The 13,279-nt window shown below is 44.1% G+C and overlaps 1 protein-coding gene across 1 annotated transcript in view; it reads left to right on the plus strand.

Annotated features, from left to right (window-relative positions):
- Positions 1–13,279, plus strand: part of RPGRIP1L (RPGRIP1 like) — a 343,339-nt gene that overhangs the window by 3,755 nt on the left and 326,305 nt on the right. The window contains 1 exon segment of the mRNA XM_030204315.1: positions 12,498–12,589. Coding sequence (XP_030060175.1) covers positions 12,505–12,589 — 85 coding nt within the window. The 5' untranslated portion in view covers positions 12,498–12,504.

The following is a 13,279-nucleotide window of genomic DNA, read 5'->3' on the forward strand; positions in this document are numbered from 1 at the left end:
TATAGAAGAATTAGTAATGGTATAGAGAAAGGCAACATCCATATGAGGAAAGGCTAAAGAGGCTAGGGCTCTCTTGGTATGTTGTCAGGTACTTGTGACCTTGATTGGCTACTTTTGGAAACAGAGCACTGGTCTTTCCTGGACTTTCAGTCTGTCCCAATATGGCAAGCCTTATGTTCTTATGGTGGTTTTGTTGTTTGTTTTGTGGAGGCAGAATCTGAGCAGAATTGTTATTTACACTTGTAATATATGCACATACATTTATACCAGTTCCCAACAAGCGTAAATGACCAGAGCTTCATTTTAGCCACAATTTCTGTAGTTGTTGGACAATTTTATGAAGACCCCTAGGTGCCTGTTCTCCGAGGACAAGCAGGCCTTCATATTCTCCCAGCTGGGTGACATCATCCAACAGAGCCTGGTGCAGACTCTGACTAGCTTGGGTGTCTTCGTCTTCATTTTTCCGTGGAACAGGTTAGATGCGTCTTCTTGTTCTCAAGTGCATATATTTTTCTCTTGTGCCTTCCCTTGTGGGTTTTTGGTTCCCTTGGAGCATTTTTCCTTTTTTTTAACCCATATTTTCAGTTATCCTTTTAATTTCTTTTAGTTTTTCAGCCCTTAAGGTTTCCTTTATTTTCCATGTTGTTAGGTCCTTTTAGGCTTGACCCCAACCTCAATTTGAACACTTCCAATGGTTTCCAGTTCAAATTTGAGGAGTTTCATTTGGCTGCGATCCTTTTCTTGTCCAAGAAGAACCCCAGTGGCTTCAAAAGGTATGCCCAGTGTATTCTGATGATTTTGATGACAGATCCATACAACTGGTGCATCGACTCGACCATGAGCCTAACTCTTGTTCTCTCTGTTTGCATGTGCAGATAAGGACACAGTATGTATCCTATACTGTGCCACGTTGAACTCAAACTTGTTTGGGATAATGTGGGATATAAATGTCACAGATAGAGAGATAGATGATGCGATAGATTCAACAGCAGGAGAAGCTTTTTAGCTCCTTAAAGGTTGATACATTGACATCGATAGCTGCCAAGACTTCACCATCCACTGGGAGTAGCATTGAGGAGGTCTTCACCTCCCTCGACATTGGATGCTGAAATTAGGCCCCAGGACCAATCAGCATCAGACCTGACACCAAGGGCATGTATGGATTTGTCATCCTCGCCGGCACCGAAAGACCACAGTGCTGTGCATTGGGGGAAGCCCAAGAAGCATAAGCATCAGTCCTTCTCGATGCATGGTGCCGGGAGCTCTGGGGCATCGGCAGTGCTTGTACCCAAGATGTGCCAGCACTAGGAGGAGAGCTCCCTTTCCTTGGAAGAGGTGCTGGTGGACATGTCTCCTAGCAGCCAGGTCCTGCTACTGGTCCAATACCTCAGGCTGCCTCTCTTCCAGCTCTCCTGCCTTTTCCCACACCTTCCTTCAATGAATGGTTCCAAACCATGCTCAGGGAGGAGTTAGCGCAGATGCTGCAGTCGCAAACCACTCGGCTATCTAGGGCGCTTGTGCAAATTGCAGATCCAGCCCAGATTCTTCCTGAGGCTTCTTCCATGCCAGTGCAGAGCTCCTTGATACTGGTACCTCGCAGGGTGTTGCTCTTGATCTCGGGGGATGAAGCTTCCCCGGAGTCAGAGAGTAGGGCTGTACCTCTACACTCTTCAGGGTGTGGACATAGATCCACTCAGTCAAGGCTGGCACACACTCATTCAGTACAACCTAAGTATGGTGAAGAATCTGAATGGGATCACTCATGGGATTCAGAAGAGGACCCACATTACTTCTCGGAGGATAATGATAAACAGCTTTGGAAACTCATGGGGTGCAGGTGGAAGATGGTGTTCGCAGGCCTACCCTGGAGTGCCAGCATATTGTTGTACTGAAGCGAGACGTGGAGGCTACTAACAGAAGCAGGAAAAATATCTAGATTCTTGGCCTCCCTGAAGGTATGGAGGGCGCTTCGCCCATCAATTTTATTGAATTTGGCTATGCTAAAATTATTGAGTCTGCACTTTCAGTGACCATTCGAGGTTGAATAACCCAATAGGATTTGTCTTCAGAGAGATCCTGCAATGAATGTACTGCACCCATTTATTTTTAAAAGTCTTACAGTATCAACATGCATTAGAGATGCCTATTAAAGCTAGGAGTGGCCCAAATGTAACCTGGCAGGATGCACAGATTATGATGATGCTGTACCCCACAGCATGCCACACAGTGGCGTAGCCACAGGTGGGCCTGGGTGGGCCAGGGCCCATCCACTTAGGGTTCAGGCCCACCCAACAGTAGCACATGTTTAGCGGTAGCTGGTGGGGATCCCAAGCTACGCCAGCTGAAGGCTTCCCCCTGATGGTAATGAAAACGCTACTCTCCATGATACCGGCATCTGCACATGCTCAGTTTTCAGCACATGCCTACTGCAGACTGCCAGGGAGGAAAGAAGCGTTTTCCCGCCAGCTGACATATTTTTTTGGTGGGGGTGGGGGAGAACACTTGGTGCCCACCCACTTCTTGCCTAGGCCCAGCCAAAATCTGTTGTCTGGCTACGCCCCTGATGCCACAGGAAGCAATTGCTCACTTTTAGATCTCAGCTGAAACAATTTAGAGTGCATTATGGTTTATACTACCCTGAAATGATGTAGGTGACCCTGAAGCATATTTTCAAAGCACATAGCCTTCCAAAGTTTCATAGAAACCTATGGAACTTTGGAAGGCTAAGTGCTTTGAAAATGAGCCCCCCTATAGAATCAAACCAATAACTTTGAGCATCCGGAATTGTTAAAGTAGTATCTGGCAGATGTAAGGATAAAACTTTCTTTATGGAGGACACATTGTTCTTATTAACCTGATATCTATTTAATCTTTGCTGCTGTTTCCAGTAATATTTGCCTTTCTCTTATGCTGAGAATGTGTCCATTTTTATGGTTCATATTAAGGTTCTATAAGTTGTTATAATTTCATGTTGTTGAAATTAATAGGGGGAAGGATATGGTTCAAATAATGCTGTGGTGAGCATATCCAGGTGTGTGTACTTGGTCGGATGTATGCAGGTATGGGATGTGCGAATGATGTGCATGGGGACTGGTGCTGAAGGATGGGGTGGGTATGGAGCAGCAGAAATATCTATGATAATATCCTTAAGAATTTAGGGCCTCTTTTTTAAAAAGTAATAGGGCCCAATTCAGTAAGTTGCTAAAGACATATTTGTTTGAACCTGCATGAGACTGATTTTGTTTCTTATTTTTTGAATATTGCATACTCCAGTGCCTGCTATTGTCTTATTGTTTTTTATTATGTATGTTGATTTGTGATCCACCTAGTTGTAGGTGAACTAGAAATTTTTTAATAAATAAGTAATAAGCCGTGCTAGCAGTCCAAGGTGTGGCAATGCAGATGAAGCCCATTCTCTTTGAGGAGAGGCTCCTGCCCGGTTAAATCAGCTGTGCAGGGTTATCCACTGATATTCAGTGCCACTTAACCGGTTAGTGCCACTAAATAGCACTAATAGCTAAAGCTATTGCTGGTGATTTTGTGGGCAGTACGGGGGCAGAGTCAGCACTTACTCAGTTAAGTGCCAATATTCATTCCTTCCTGTCTTTGATTTCACTTAGGCGCTTAAGTGCTGAATATCGCACTTAACCGTATAAGAGCTATCCAGCTGCACAAACCCGGATATTCAGTGCCCAGACATGACCTGGCGTTGAATATCCAGACATAACGCTGGCGGTGGACAAAAAAATGCTGAGTGCTGCTGGCTGAATATTTACCCCTTATTATTTAAGTGTTTTCTTCCTTCCGAATCGATCCCACTATGGGGATTTAGTAATATTTTGTTAAGAGAGCCACACTTTTATGATTGTATTTGTTTGTTTGTTTGTTACATTTGTATCCCACATTTTCCAACCTAAAAATGAATGCTGGAGAGTATATTCAGTTCAATGACCCAGCTCCAGTATCGGAAGCTGAAAACAGAATGTATTTAAAGTGCTTTTGTGAGGTGACATAATTAGTTATAGCCCCAAGCAGCATCGACAATGTTGGGAAACATTGCTGGAACAAGATAAATACATTTGTAAGTTGCAGCAATGTTAATACGTACATGGGATAACTGTTCTCCATCAGTTGGTAAGGACCAAATTTAGTATAATCAGATTCTTAGTGAAAGGGCGTGGGGCAAGTTAAACATACAGGGGGTATCCTGTTATTTTGTAGATTGTCGACAAATACTTTCAAGTGAAGAAAAATAGAAGTCTAATACATCCCATCAAAAATTGTCAAGGTAGGCTGCTTACTCGGCAAAAGGATGTTGTCACGCGTTTATAAATATTATACCCAATTATATAAATCAGAAGGGCATGGAGACTAGTTAGGCCATTGAGGCTTTTTTTCCAATATGTAGCAGGTCCATATCTTTCATAGGATGAACAAGAAAAATCGGGACACCCAGATTTCAAATAAAGAAATGCTTAAAGCTATGGGTGTATTTAAAGCCAGTGAAACTCCTGAGATGGATGGCCTTACCCCAGAATTTTTCAATATGTTTCAAGCTAAACTAGCTCCTCATTTTCTCTTTGTATATCAGCATTTCTTGATGTTAGAGCATATGCAAGGTAACAGAGGCCCTTAGGGCTGTGCTCACCAAACCAGGACAAGATCCTGGAGAGGTATCAAATTATCAGCCTATATTGTTAATTGATCTGGATGCAAAATTTTATGCCAAAATCTTGGCGAATCGGCTCTTGCTTCATGTAAAATATTTAATTCATCTGAATCAATCTGAGTTCATAAATAGTAGACATTCAGCTAATACTACATGACTTTGTCTCCAGCTTTTTCAGTTTTTTAAATATATGCACCACCCCATCTTCTTGCTATTGTTAGATGCTGAAAAGGCATTTTACTGAGTTGAGTGGCCTTATATGTTTCAGGTATTACAATGGTTTGGGTTTGGGACAGCTTATTGGAATCCTGAGATTCTTCCAGTGGCCCTGCTATATATAAATAATGAGGTGTCCACTTCATCCCCCTAATTCTGTAAAAGTCACTAAAACCTGTGTATGCAAATATATTTACACATGTAATTTAATTAAATAAAAAGCCAATTAGCGTAAATTGGCTTTTTAGCATACAATTAGTGACACTAATTAAATTTAATGGAACTTTATGCACGTAAATTTAGGCACGTGCTTAAATTTACGTGCGATTTGAAAAAGGGGATGTGGAAATTGGAGGGTCATGGGTGGAAAGGAGGCATTCCTAAAATTAACTCATCCTCCAATAAAGCTTTTGATTTACATCCTACATCTCTAGTCTATTTTGGGAAGCCTGACTCTGTTCCCACTCGCTACCTACATTTGTGCCAAGTTTCAGTTGGTGCAAATGACTGTGCCTAAAGTTGGGCGCTATTCTATAAACTGCACCTAACTTTAAGCACAGCTTATAGAATAGTGCTTTTTTGGTGCCATATATTTTATTTTATTTATTTTTATAGAATCTAGCCCCATATGTCATGTGTAGAAAGATCAGGCAAGGTTGTCCATTATTTCCATTACTTTTCAGTCTGGCACTTGAACAACTTCTGTGTGTGTGTATGAGATGAAACAGTTTAATGACATTGTCGGTAGACTTTTGGGTAGATTTGAATATAAGATCTCTACCTATGTTGTGTATGTTGCTACTTTTATCTGAACCTGACTAAAGTATTCCAGTATTGCTATATCTGATAGATACTTTACTTTTGGTGGTTTTTCTGGATATAAAACCAACTGATCAAAATGCAAATTAATGCCCTTGAATATGCTTTGTTCTAAAGATACATTGGCAAAGTCATGGCCTGGGGTATCTGGTTATTGTTCTGTTTCCAAGCTTGATTGAAACCAAGGAATATAGCAAAAAAAGAATTCTAACAAATGTTAAGCAATGATCTCCCCTGTACTTAAGTTGATGGTGCAGATTAGAGACCATTAAAATGTCAATTTCTTCAGCATGATTACCATATTTTTTCCACTGGTTTCTATAAAGCAATAGATAAGTTCCTTGTCATCAAGCAGATGAATCCATTACGAATGGGTTGTGTCCATCAACCAGCAGGGGGAGATAGAGAGCACTGAAAACCATAGTGCCTCTTGGCCAGCTAGCTCCATCTGCCTCTCAGTATTCTCTATCTCCCCAGCAGGGTGGACGCAGCTTATTCAGCTCCTTCAGAAATCTGCCTTGGCCAGTTGTAGCAGGGGTATTGTGGCTGGTGGTGCCCACTTTAAAGGCACACAGGTTCGCCCTTTCCCTGCCTTCCCAGACCCCTATGTGGATGCAGGCATATAGGTTTGCCCTTTCCCTGCCTTTCCCACACTCGTCTATGTGGATGCAGGCACATTGGTTCGTCCTTTCCCTGCCTTTCCCACTCTCCTGAACCTCCGGAGTGCCTCTGTAGCTGTTGCCTCTAACTTTCCTCACAGTGTTAAAAAAAAAAAAACGTGACGCGCTTGTTAGCACTGTGATTCTGAGGCTTCCTTCTGTTTGTGCAGCGTGACCGGAGCTCTGGGACTCAGTCTGGTGAGGTAAGAGAGTCTTGTAGCTCCTCCGGGGAGGGCCCGCAGTCGGGATGCTTTTGGCGCGAATCCGCCATTTTGAACCTTTCCGCTGTTTTCGGTAATGGCTGTGGAGGTTGTTAAGCGCTGCTCACATTGTGGCAAGCGCAGATCCGCAGCAGGGCCCTGTAAATCATGCTCTTCAGACGTCAGGGCCGGCCCGAGCATGGCGAGCGATGTTTCTTCCCGCTCGGTGGAGCTGGCAGCGGGCGCCATCTTCAGTGCGCCGTATGGCTCGACCCCCGCAGGAGCGGAGGGGTCTGAAGCTGGAGGGGAGCCTCGGATGGAGGCTACCAGAGGAGCTGCATACCCCGGATTGGAACCGGGAGGCCAGGGTGAGCCTTTCTCTCCTGAGTTTCTGTTTCTTTTACATAAAGCATTCATGTTAAAAAGAGCTCTGTCTCTGCATTGCTACCTGGTTCCCCTCCGGTCGAGACCAGCCTGGGATTGCGGCGGTCAGGCGTTTTTTCCCCATACATTTGGCCGCAAGACAAGCGCAGAAGGGTAAATGTCATGTCTCCAGCTCCTACCTGTGCCCCCTCTGGGGCAGGCGATGGCCCTCGGGCGGCGCGGCGTCCAGGGTTGGCGGAGATGGACCTCCGCTGCAGCCGATGCTGCCGCGGGTCAGACCGAGGCCGGCGGTCCGCTGGAGCGAACGCCGGCCTCGGAGGAGGAAGCACGCCGGCCAAGATGGCGGCCCCGGCGTCGACATCGCCCTGGCTAGGGTGCGGATCAGCGCGGAAGCTCCGCCCCCTCACGCCGGATTGGTGCACCGGTGCTAGGACTCCGCCTGCATGGCAGTTCGGCCAATCGAGCCTCCTTTTGTCTGCCAGGACCAGGTGGTTGGCTCTCTCTCCGTGGGAGGGGCGGATTGGCGCTAGATTTAAACGGACAGACTGGAGGAGTCCAGTGCTTCCGGTTCTTTTTGTCAGAAGCCGACGCAGCGGATCTGGAAAGCTTGTCTTCAGAGACTGTGACCCTCTTCAGTGCTAGCCGTCCTTGCTAGCTGTCTTCAGAAACTGTGTCCTTCTTCAGTGCTAGCCATCCTTGCTAGCTGTCTTCAGATACCGTGACCTTCTTCAGTGCTAGCCGTCCTTGCTAGCTGTCTTCAGAGACTGTGACCTTCTTCAGTGCTAGCCGTCCTTGCTAGCTGTCTTCAGATACCGTGACCTTCTTCAGTGCTAGCCGTCCTTGCTAGCTGTCTTCAGAGACTGTGACCTTCTTCAGTGCTAGCCATCCTTGCTAGCTGTCTTCAGATACCGTGACCTTCTTCAGTGCTAGCCGTCCTTGCTAGCTGTCTTCAGAGACTGTGACCCTCTTCAGTGCTAGCCGTCCTTGCTAGCTGTCTTCAGAGACTGTGACCCTCTTTGGTGCTAGCCGCCCTTGCTAGCTGCCCTTCAGAGACTGTGTTGCTGACTACCTACCAGGCCAGTCGTCACCCCGCGGTTCCAGCAGTCCTGCTGGCCGCCTGCAGCTGGGGGCTCAACCCCCGGTGAACGGCGGTCGCCGCGGGTGAAGATTCGGGGTGCACGGCTGTCCTCTGAGGTCTTGCGGGCCTCCGGGAACCTAAGGGCTCACTTACCACAGAAACAGGACAGTAAATTCCCCTTCAGAGAGTGGCGCACCCCCCCCCCCCCCACCCACGGTGGTCGGGCTGTGGGGATTCTGAGGGGTCTGGCAGGCCTTCGTGGTCCAAAGAGCCAGAGGAAGGTGTAGGATTGCCACTAGATCCAGATGATCCCACTACGGTTAGGATTTTCCACCGCGAGGAGCTGCCAGCGCTTATTTCTGATGCCTTACAGGCCCTCTCTATTGAAGATCCTGTGATGGGCAAAGCCTCCTCTGGTAATCTGAGGATGGCAAGTACTAAGAAGCTTGCTTGAGCCTTTCCTTTGCATGACTCCATCCAAGAGCTTATTGTGGCTCAATGGGCTGACACTGAGGGGCCTTTGAAAGTTGCCAGGGCAATGGGGCACATATACCCTCTCAGTGTGGAGCACTTGGCACGCTTGGCCGTGCCTAAAGTGGATGCCCTAGTCACGGCTGTGACGAAAAAGACTACCCTCCCAGTAGAGGGAGGGGTCGCCCTGAAGGACATTCAGGACCGACGTCTGGAATCAGCAGTCAAACGGTCCTTTGAGATTTCAGGCCTAGCCTTACGGGCATCTGTGTGCAGTTGTTATGCTGCTCGAGCCTGCCTCGCTTGGTTGCAGCAGGCAGTGGAACAGCCTGGGGATGGAGTGGAGAGACCCTTGCGGAGGTGGCACCGCGCATGGAGTCGGCCTTGTCATTTTTGTCTGACGCCCTCTATGATGTGGTCAGAGCTTCGGCTAAACAGGTGGCGGTGGCCGCTCGCCGCCTTCTATGGCTATGGCATTGGGCGGCTGACATGGCCTCTAAGCAAAGGTTGGTGAAGTTGCCTTTTCAAGGCCTTCTCCTATTTGGTGAGGAGTTGGAGAAAATTGTCAAGGGCCTGGGGGATGCTAAACCCCAGCGCTTACCCGAGGATAGACCGCGGCCTTCTTCCAAGGGTCAGGCGGTTCCCTCCTCTTCCAGACCTCACTTCCATGAAGCTAGAAGGTACCGCCCGGGGCATTCTGCTGGGTTTACTTCACATGCCCGCTTTCAGCAGAGGAACTCCTTTCGCTTGGACAAACGTTCCACAGCGGCCGGCTCAAGGCCTGGAGTTCATGGGCGATGGTGCGCCATCCCACTCCTCGATTCCTGCAGTGGGAGAACGTCTTTCCCTCTTTCTTGAAGAATGGGTCAAGATTACCTCAGATCAGTGGGTTTTGAACCTGATCAGAGATGGCTACAGATTAGAATTCAATGCCCCGGTGAGAGATGTGTTTGTGGAGTCCCGATGTGATTGGCTCAGAGACTTCCAGATCTCTTAGCTGACTGTGAAGCACGACCAAAAAAGACGTTTTTATTATTTGGGTGTGAATAATGGCCAAAATGGAAGGCTATTTTTGTGATGCATGCTTTCAACTGCACTCTCCGATATCAGCTGATTGAAAACCCGGCCAAAATGGAAGGCTATTTTTCTGATGAACACTTTCAACTGCAGTCTCTGATATCAGCTGATTGAAAAACGGGGAGGTGAGCGGCACGGCATCTTCGGGCGGCGAATATGACATACGTTTTTGACAATTTTTCGATCTAGCACAGCCCCAACAAGAGGTACAACCTCTCGTTAAATTTTCCGGTGATTTCCACCATTAAGGCAATCAGAAAAAGTTAGTGCATCTCATTACAATAGGGTTTCTGCACAACTTGCTCATCTGCATTCTGTTTTCGTTAGCTGCTACCGCCGTCGGAAAATGGCCGTTAGTGCATGCCATGGTTTAAAACTTGTTCGTTAAAGGCTCGTTTAGTTTAGTGCATCATGCCCTCTGTCCACTGAATTGATAATCAGCCCAATATAAATTTTCCATGGGATGACCAGAAGTCTGTTGTGGTAGAGACATATATATGTCTGTTCACAAAGAATTGCAGCCAACTTCATCTTCATCTCCGCTTCAAAGTGACCCAACTCATCACCAGTAACCAGTTCAATAAACGCAAGCAACTTCACTGTTCTTATAGGCTATGTTCACTGAACAGCAAAATTTAAGATGAGATGATCCACTGTTTGCTTGATGAGGTTTGCAGCTGTTCCAGTTTTTGCTTTTTCGTTTGGTTTACTGAGGAATGTAATATGATTCTTGTATCCCACCAACTCCTACAAAAAGTAGTTCAAATCAGGTACAAAATTCAAAAATAAATTTACCTGAAAAGTACAAAAAGAAATTAACCAAAAATTGTTTTAAACAGGTAAGTCTTCAAATTTTTATAAAAATAGATAATAAACAGATGAATATAAAAAGGATGGGATAACCAAAATTGAGGTGTTTGATAACTAAACAGTAATCTTCAGGGAATCGTTTAAACTTGACACCAGAAAAAGAAGGTAAGAACAAGCAGAATGGATCTCTAGTTCTACTAATACTGTTAACTGTAGCAAATGAGAAAAACTTAAGAATATAAACTGGAACAAAGCTATCAACATTTTAAATATTATGCAAACCAATTTAAACAGACAATGGACCTGGAATGGCAGTGAAGGAAAGTAAGAGTGGCAGAGGCACTATCAGATCTTTTGAGTCCCAGTATAAGTTCGTCCCGTTGTATTCTGTAGAATCTGTAACTTTGAGCAGAGTTTAACTGTAAGAGACAAATATAAGATGTTATAAAGTAGTTAAAATAATGGCTTGAACAAGGATAATAAGGTGTAGAATCAAAAAAGTGATGAATTCAGTGTAACTGTCAGAGTTTTTGAAAAATACAACCTGTGTGATATGATTTACTTGTGGTTCAAAAGAAAGGGTGATGTCAAGAATGAAACCAAAAACCTTAGAAGTTCTTTCTACTTTTAAAGAGAAATGTTTAGAGATGACTAACAAATTTGGAGCTAAGTCAACATTCCTATCCAACCAAAGCAGTTTAGTCTTGTCAGTATTCAGTTTAAATCCATGAATGGAACTGTAATTATTAATCTTAGGAATATAAGAAGCTATCTTAGATTTATGTCTTCATTATGCTTTTTACATGATGTAACGGAATAAAAATAGTAAAAAGTGGTGAAATTATTACTTTGTAAAAGTAACACATTTTTCCTGTACGTCTTTACAAGTGGCAAAACTTTTACTTGCAGTAATTAGTTACATTTACTTAGTTACGATACAACACTGAATATGAGGCCATTGTGACAGAGAAAGTAGGGCATTTCGATAAATTTTGTGAAATTTGGGTGCCAGTGTGTCAATACTTGGGAGACATAGGTTAATGTTTATAGTTCATTATATTTAGAAATTTCTGTTGCTTCAAAGGGGGGAGGGATTTAGGTGGGTGGGTGTCACACTGTTCTGCTAGTTGAAGATACAGCACTATAGATTTAACTTGGAAGGGGGACTGCATGTTTTTCATATAATAAAGCAATTAGGGTGGAGATTCTCGTGCAACAGAGAGCATATTTTCCTTGACTTCTTTTAGGTGTAATATATAAGATAAACCAATAGTGGAACAACCTTACCCTATTACTATTTTATGCATAATAAATTTTTATTTACTTTCATATTTTGCTGTTTAATATCAATCATTTATTAAGCTTTCTAGATGTAGTATATAACTACACTCATACATATCTACTTCAGATCCTACCCAATATAGCCATTTGTGTTAATTTTGACAGTTAGTAATGTATGAGACCGTTCAACCTTGAAGTACTACTACTACTACTACTACTACTTATCTTTATTTTCCCTGTGTCTGATCTCAGTTGAATCTCCTGTTCAAGAGGGACTTACTTCTTGCCTTTTCAACAATAATAGTTTCCTGTGGAACATCCTTGACATGAATGAAATCAGTGGCCTCACCCCTTAGCTTTCTGCTTGTCCAAATGCTATATGGAAAAAAAATTCACATAGGTAGCCCAAAACTCATATTCTCAGCTATTTAACCCATTAGTGCCCAACGTTCCTATATGGGAGCTTATTATGGGAACATTGGGCACTAATGGGTTAATAATGACACCTTCTGTAACAAATAATCTGATTAATTTGACACAATTCACTAATGTGAAAAGCATGTGGGAACACATTCAAAGGGTAACATAGTAATATAATAGATGACGGCAGATAAAGACCTGTATGGCCCATCCAGTCTGCCCAACAAGATAAACTCATAGTATAAGGTATAATGTGATTCTACATATGTATACTTGATCTTGATTTGCCATTTTCATGTCACAGTGTAGCAATACATTTATATGTGCATTCTGTTCTATGTAATTTTTAAAAATATATTGGTGTAGTCTCTAATTAATTTGGAGGGGTTTCTTTTGAATTTTGTTAACCACAGATAAACTATGTCTGCACCAGCAGATGAAACTGCGGGAGACCTGCCTGTGAAAGATGTTGGATTGAGCCTGGCTGGAATAGGAGGACTGCAAGGTTTGAGGCAGCTGTTACTTATTATCTTACTGTACACTGCCTTGAGTAAATAAATCCAAATAAATAAATAGGTTTGAACTTCATCATTTTTCTTTTAAAAACATTTCTGTTTAAGAATTGTTGGCCATGTCAATACTTGCCTATTTTGTCTCACTTTCTGTTAATTAACTAAATTACTGAGGTGCCCTTTTACTAAACTGCAGCAAAAAGTGGCCCACGGCAGTGCAAACGCGTCTTTGCCACGTCCTGGAAAAAGGGCCCTTTTTTTGTTTATGGGCCGGAAAATGGACATGCGTCAAAATAAAAACCAGCATGTGTCCATTTTCAGCCTGAGACCTTACTGTCACCCATTGACTTAGTGGTAATGTCTCACATGCTACCTGGGCGATAGGCATGCAGCGCGTGTACACTGCCGTTTACCGCCAGGTAAGCACCACGCGGTAGAAAATTGAAAATATTTTCTACTCTGTGTTTTCGATGCATGCCAAATTCAGAATTACAGCCCGGGGCACGCGTAGCCGGACGGTAATGCTGATTTGGTGCACGCTGGATGCACGTAGGGCCTTACGCGCCTTTGTAAAAGGGCCCCTGAATAGAGCATTGGTTTGCATCTTGTTAATTACAGTTGAGTTCTATTTTTCTATTTCTTTTCTTTTTCCTCTGTTTCCTTTCTACACTATCAGGCTCATT

Source organism: Microcaecilia unicolor, chromosome 5 (genome assembly GCF_901765095.1).
Source record: "Microcaecilia unicolor chromosome 5, aMicUni1.1, whole genome shotgun sequence".
NCBI classification, from domain to species: Eukaryota; Metazoa; Chordata; class Amphibia; order Gymnophiona; family Siphonopidae; genus Microcaecilia; species Microcaecilia unicolor.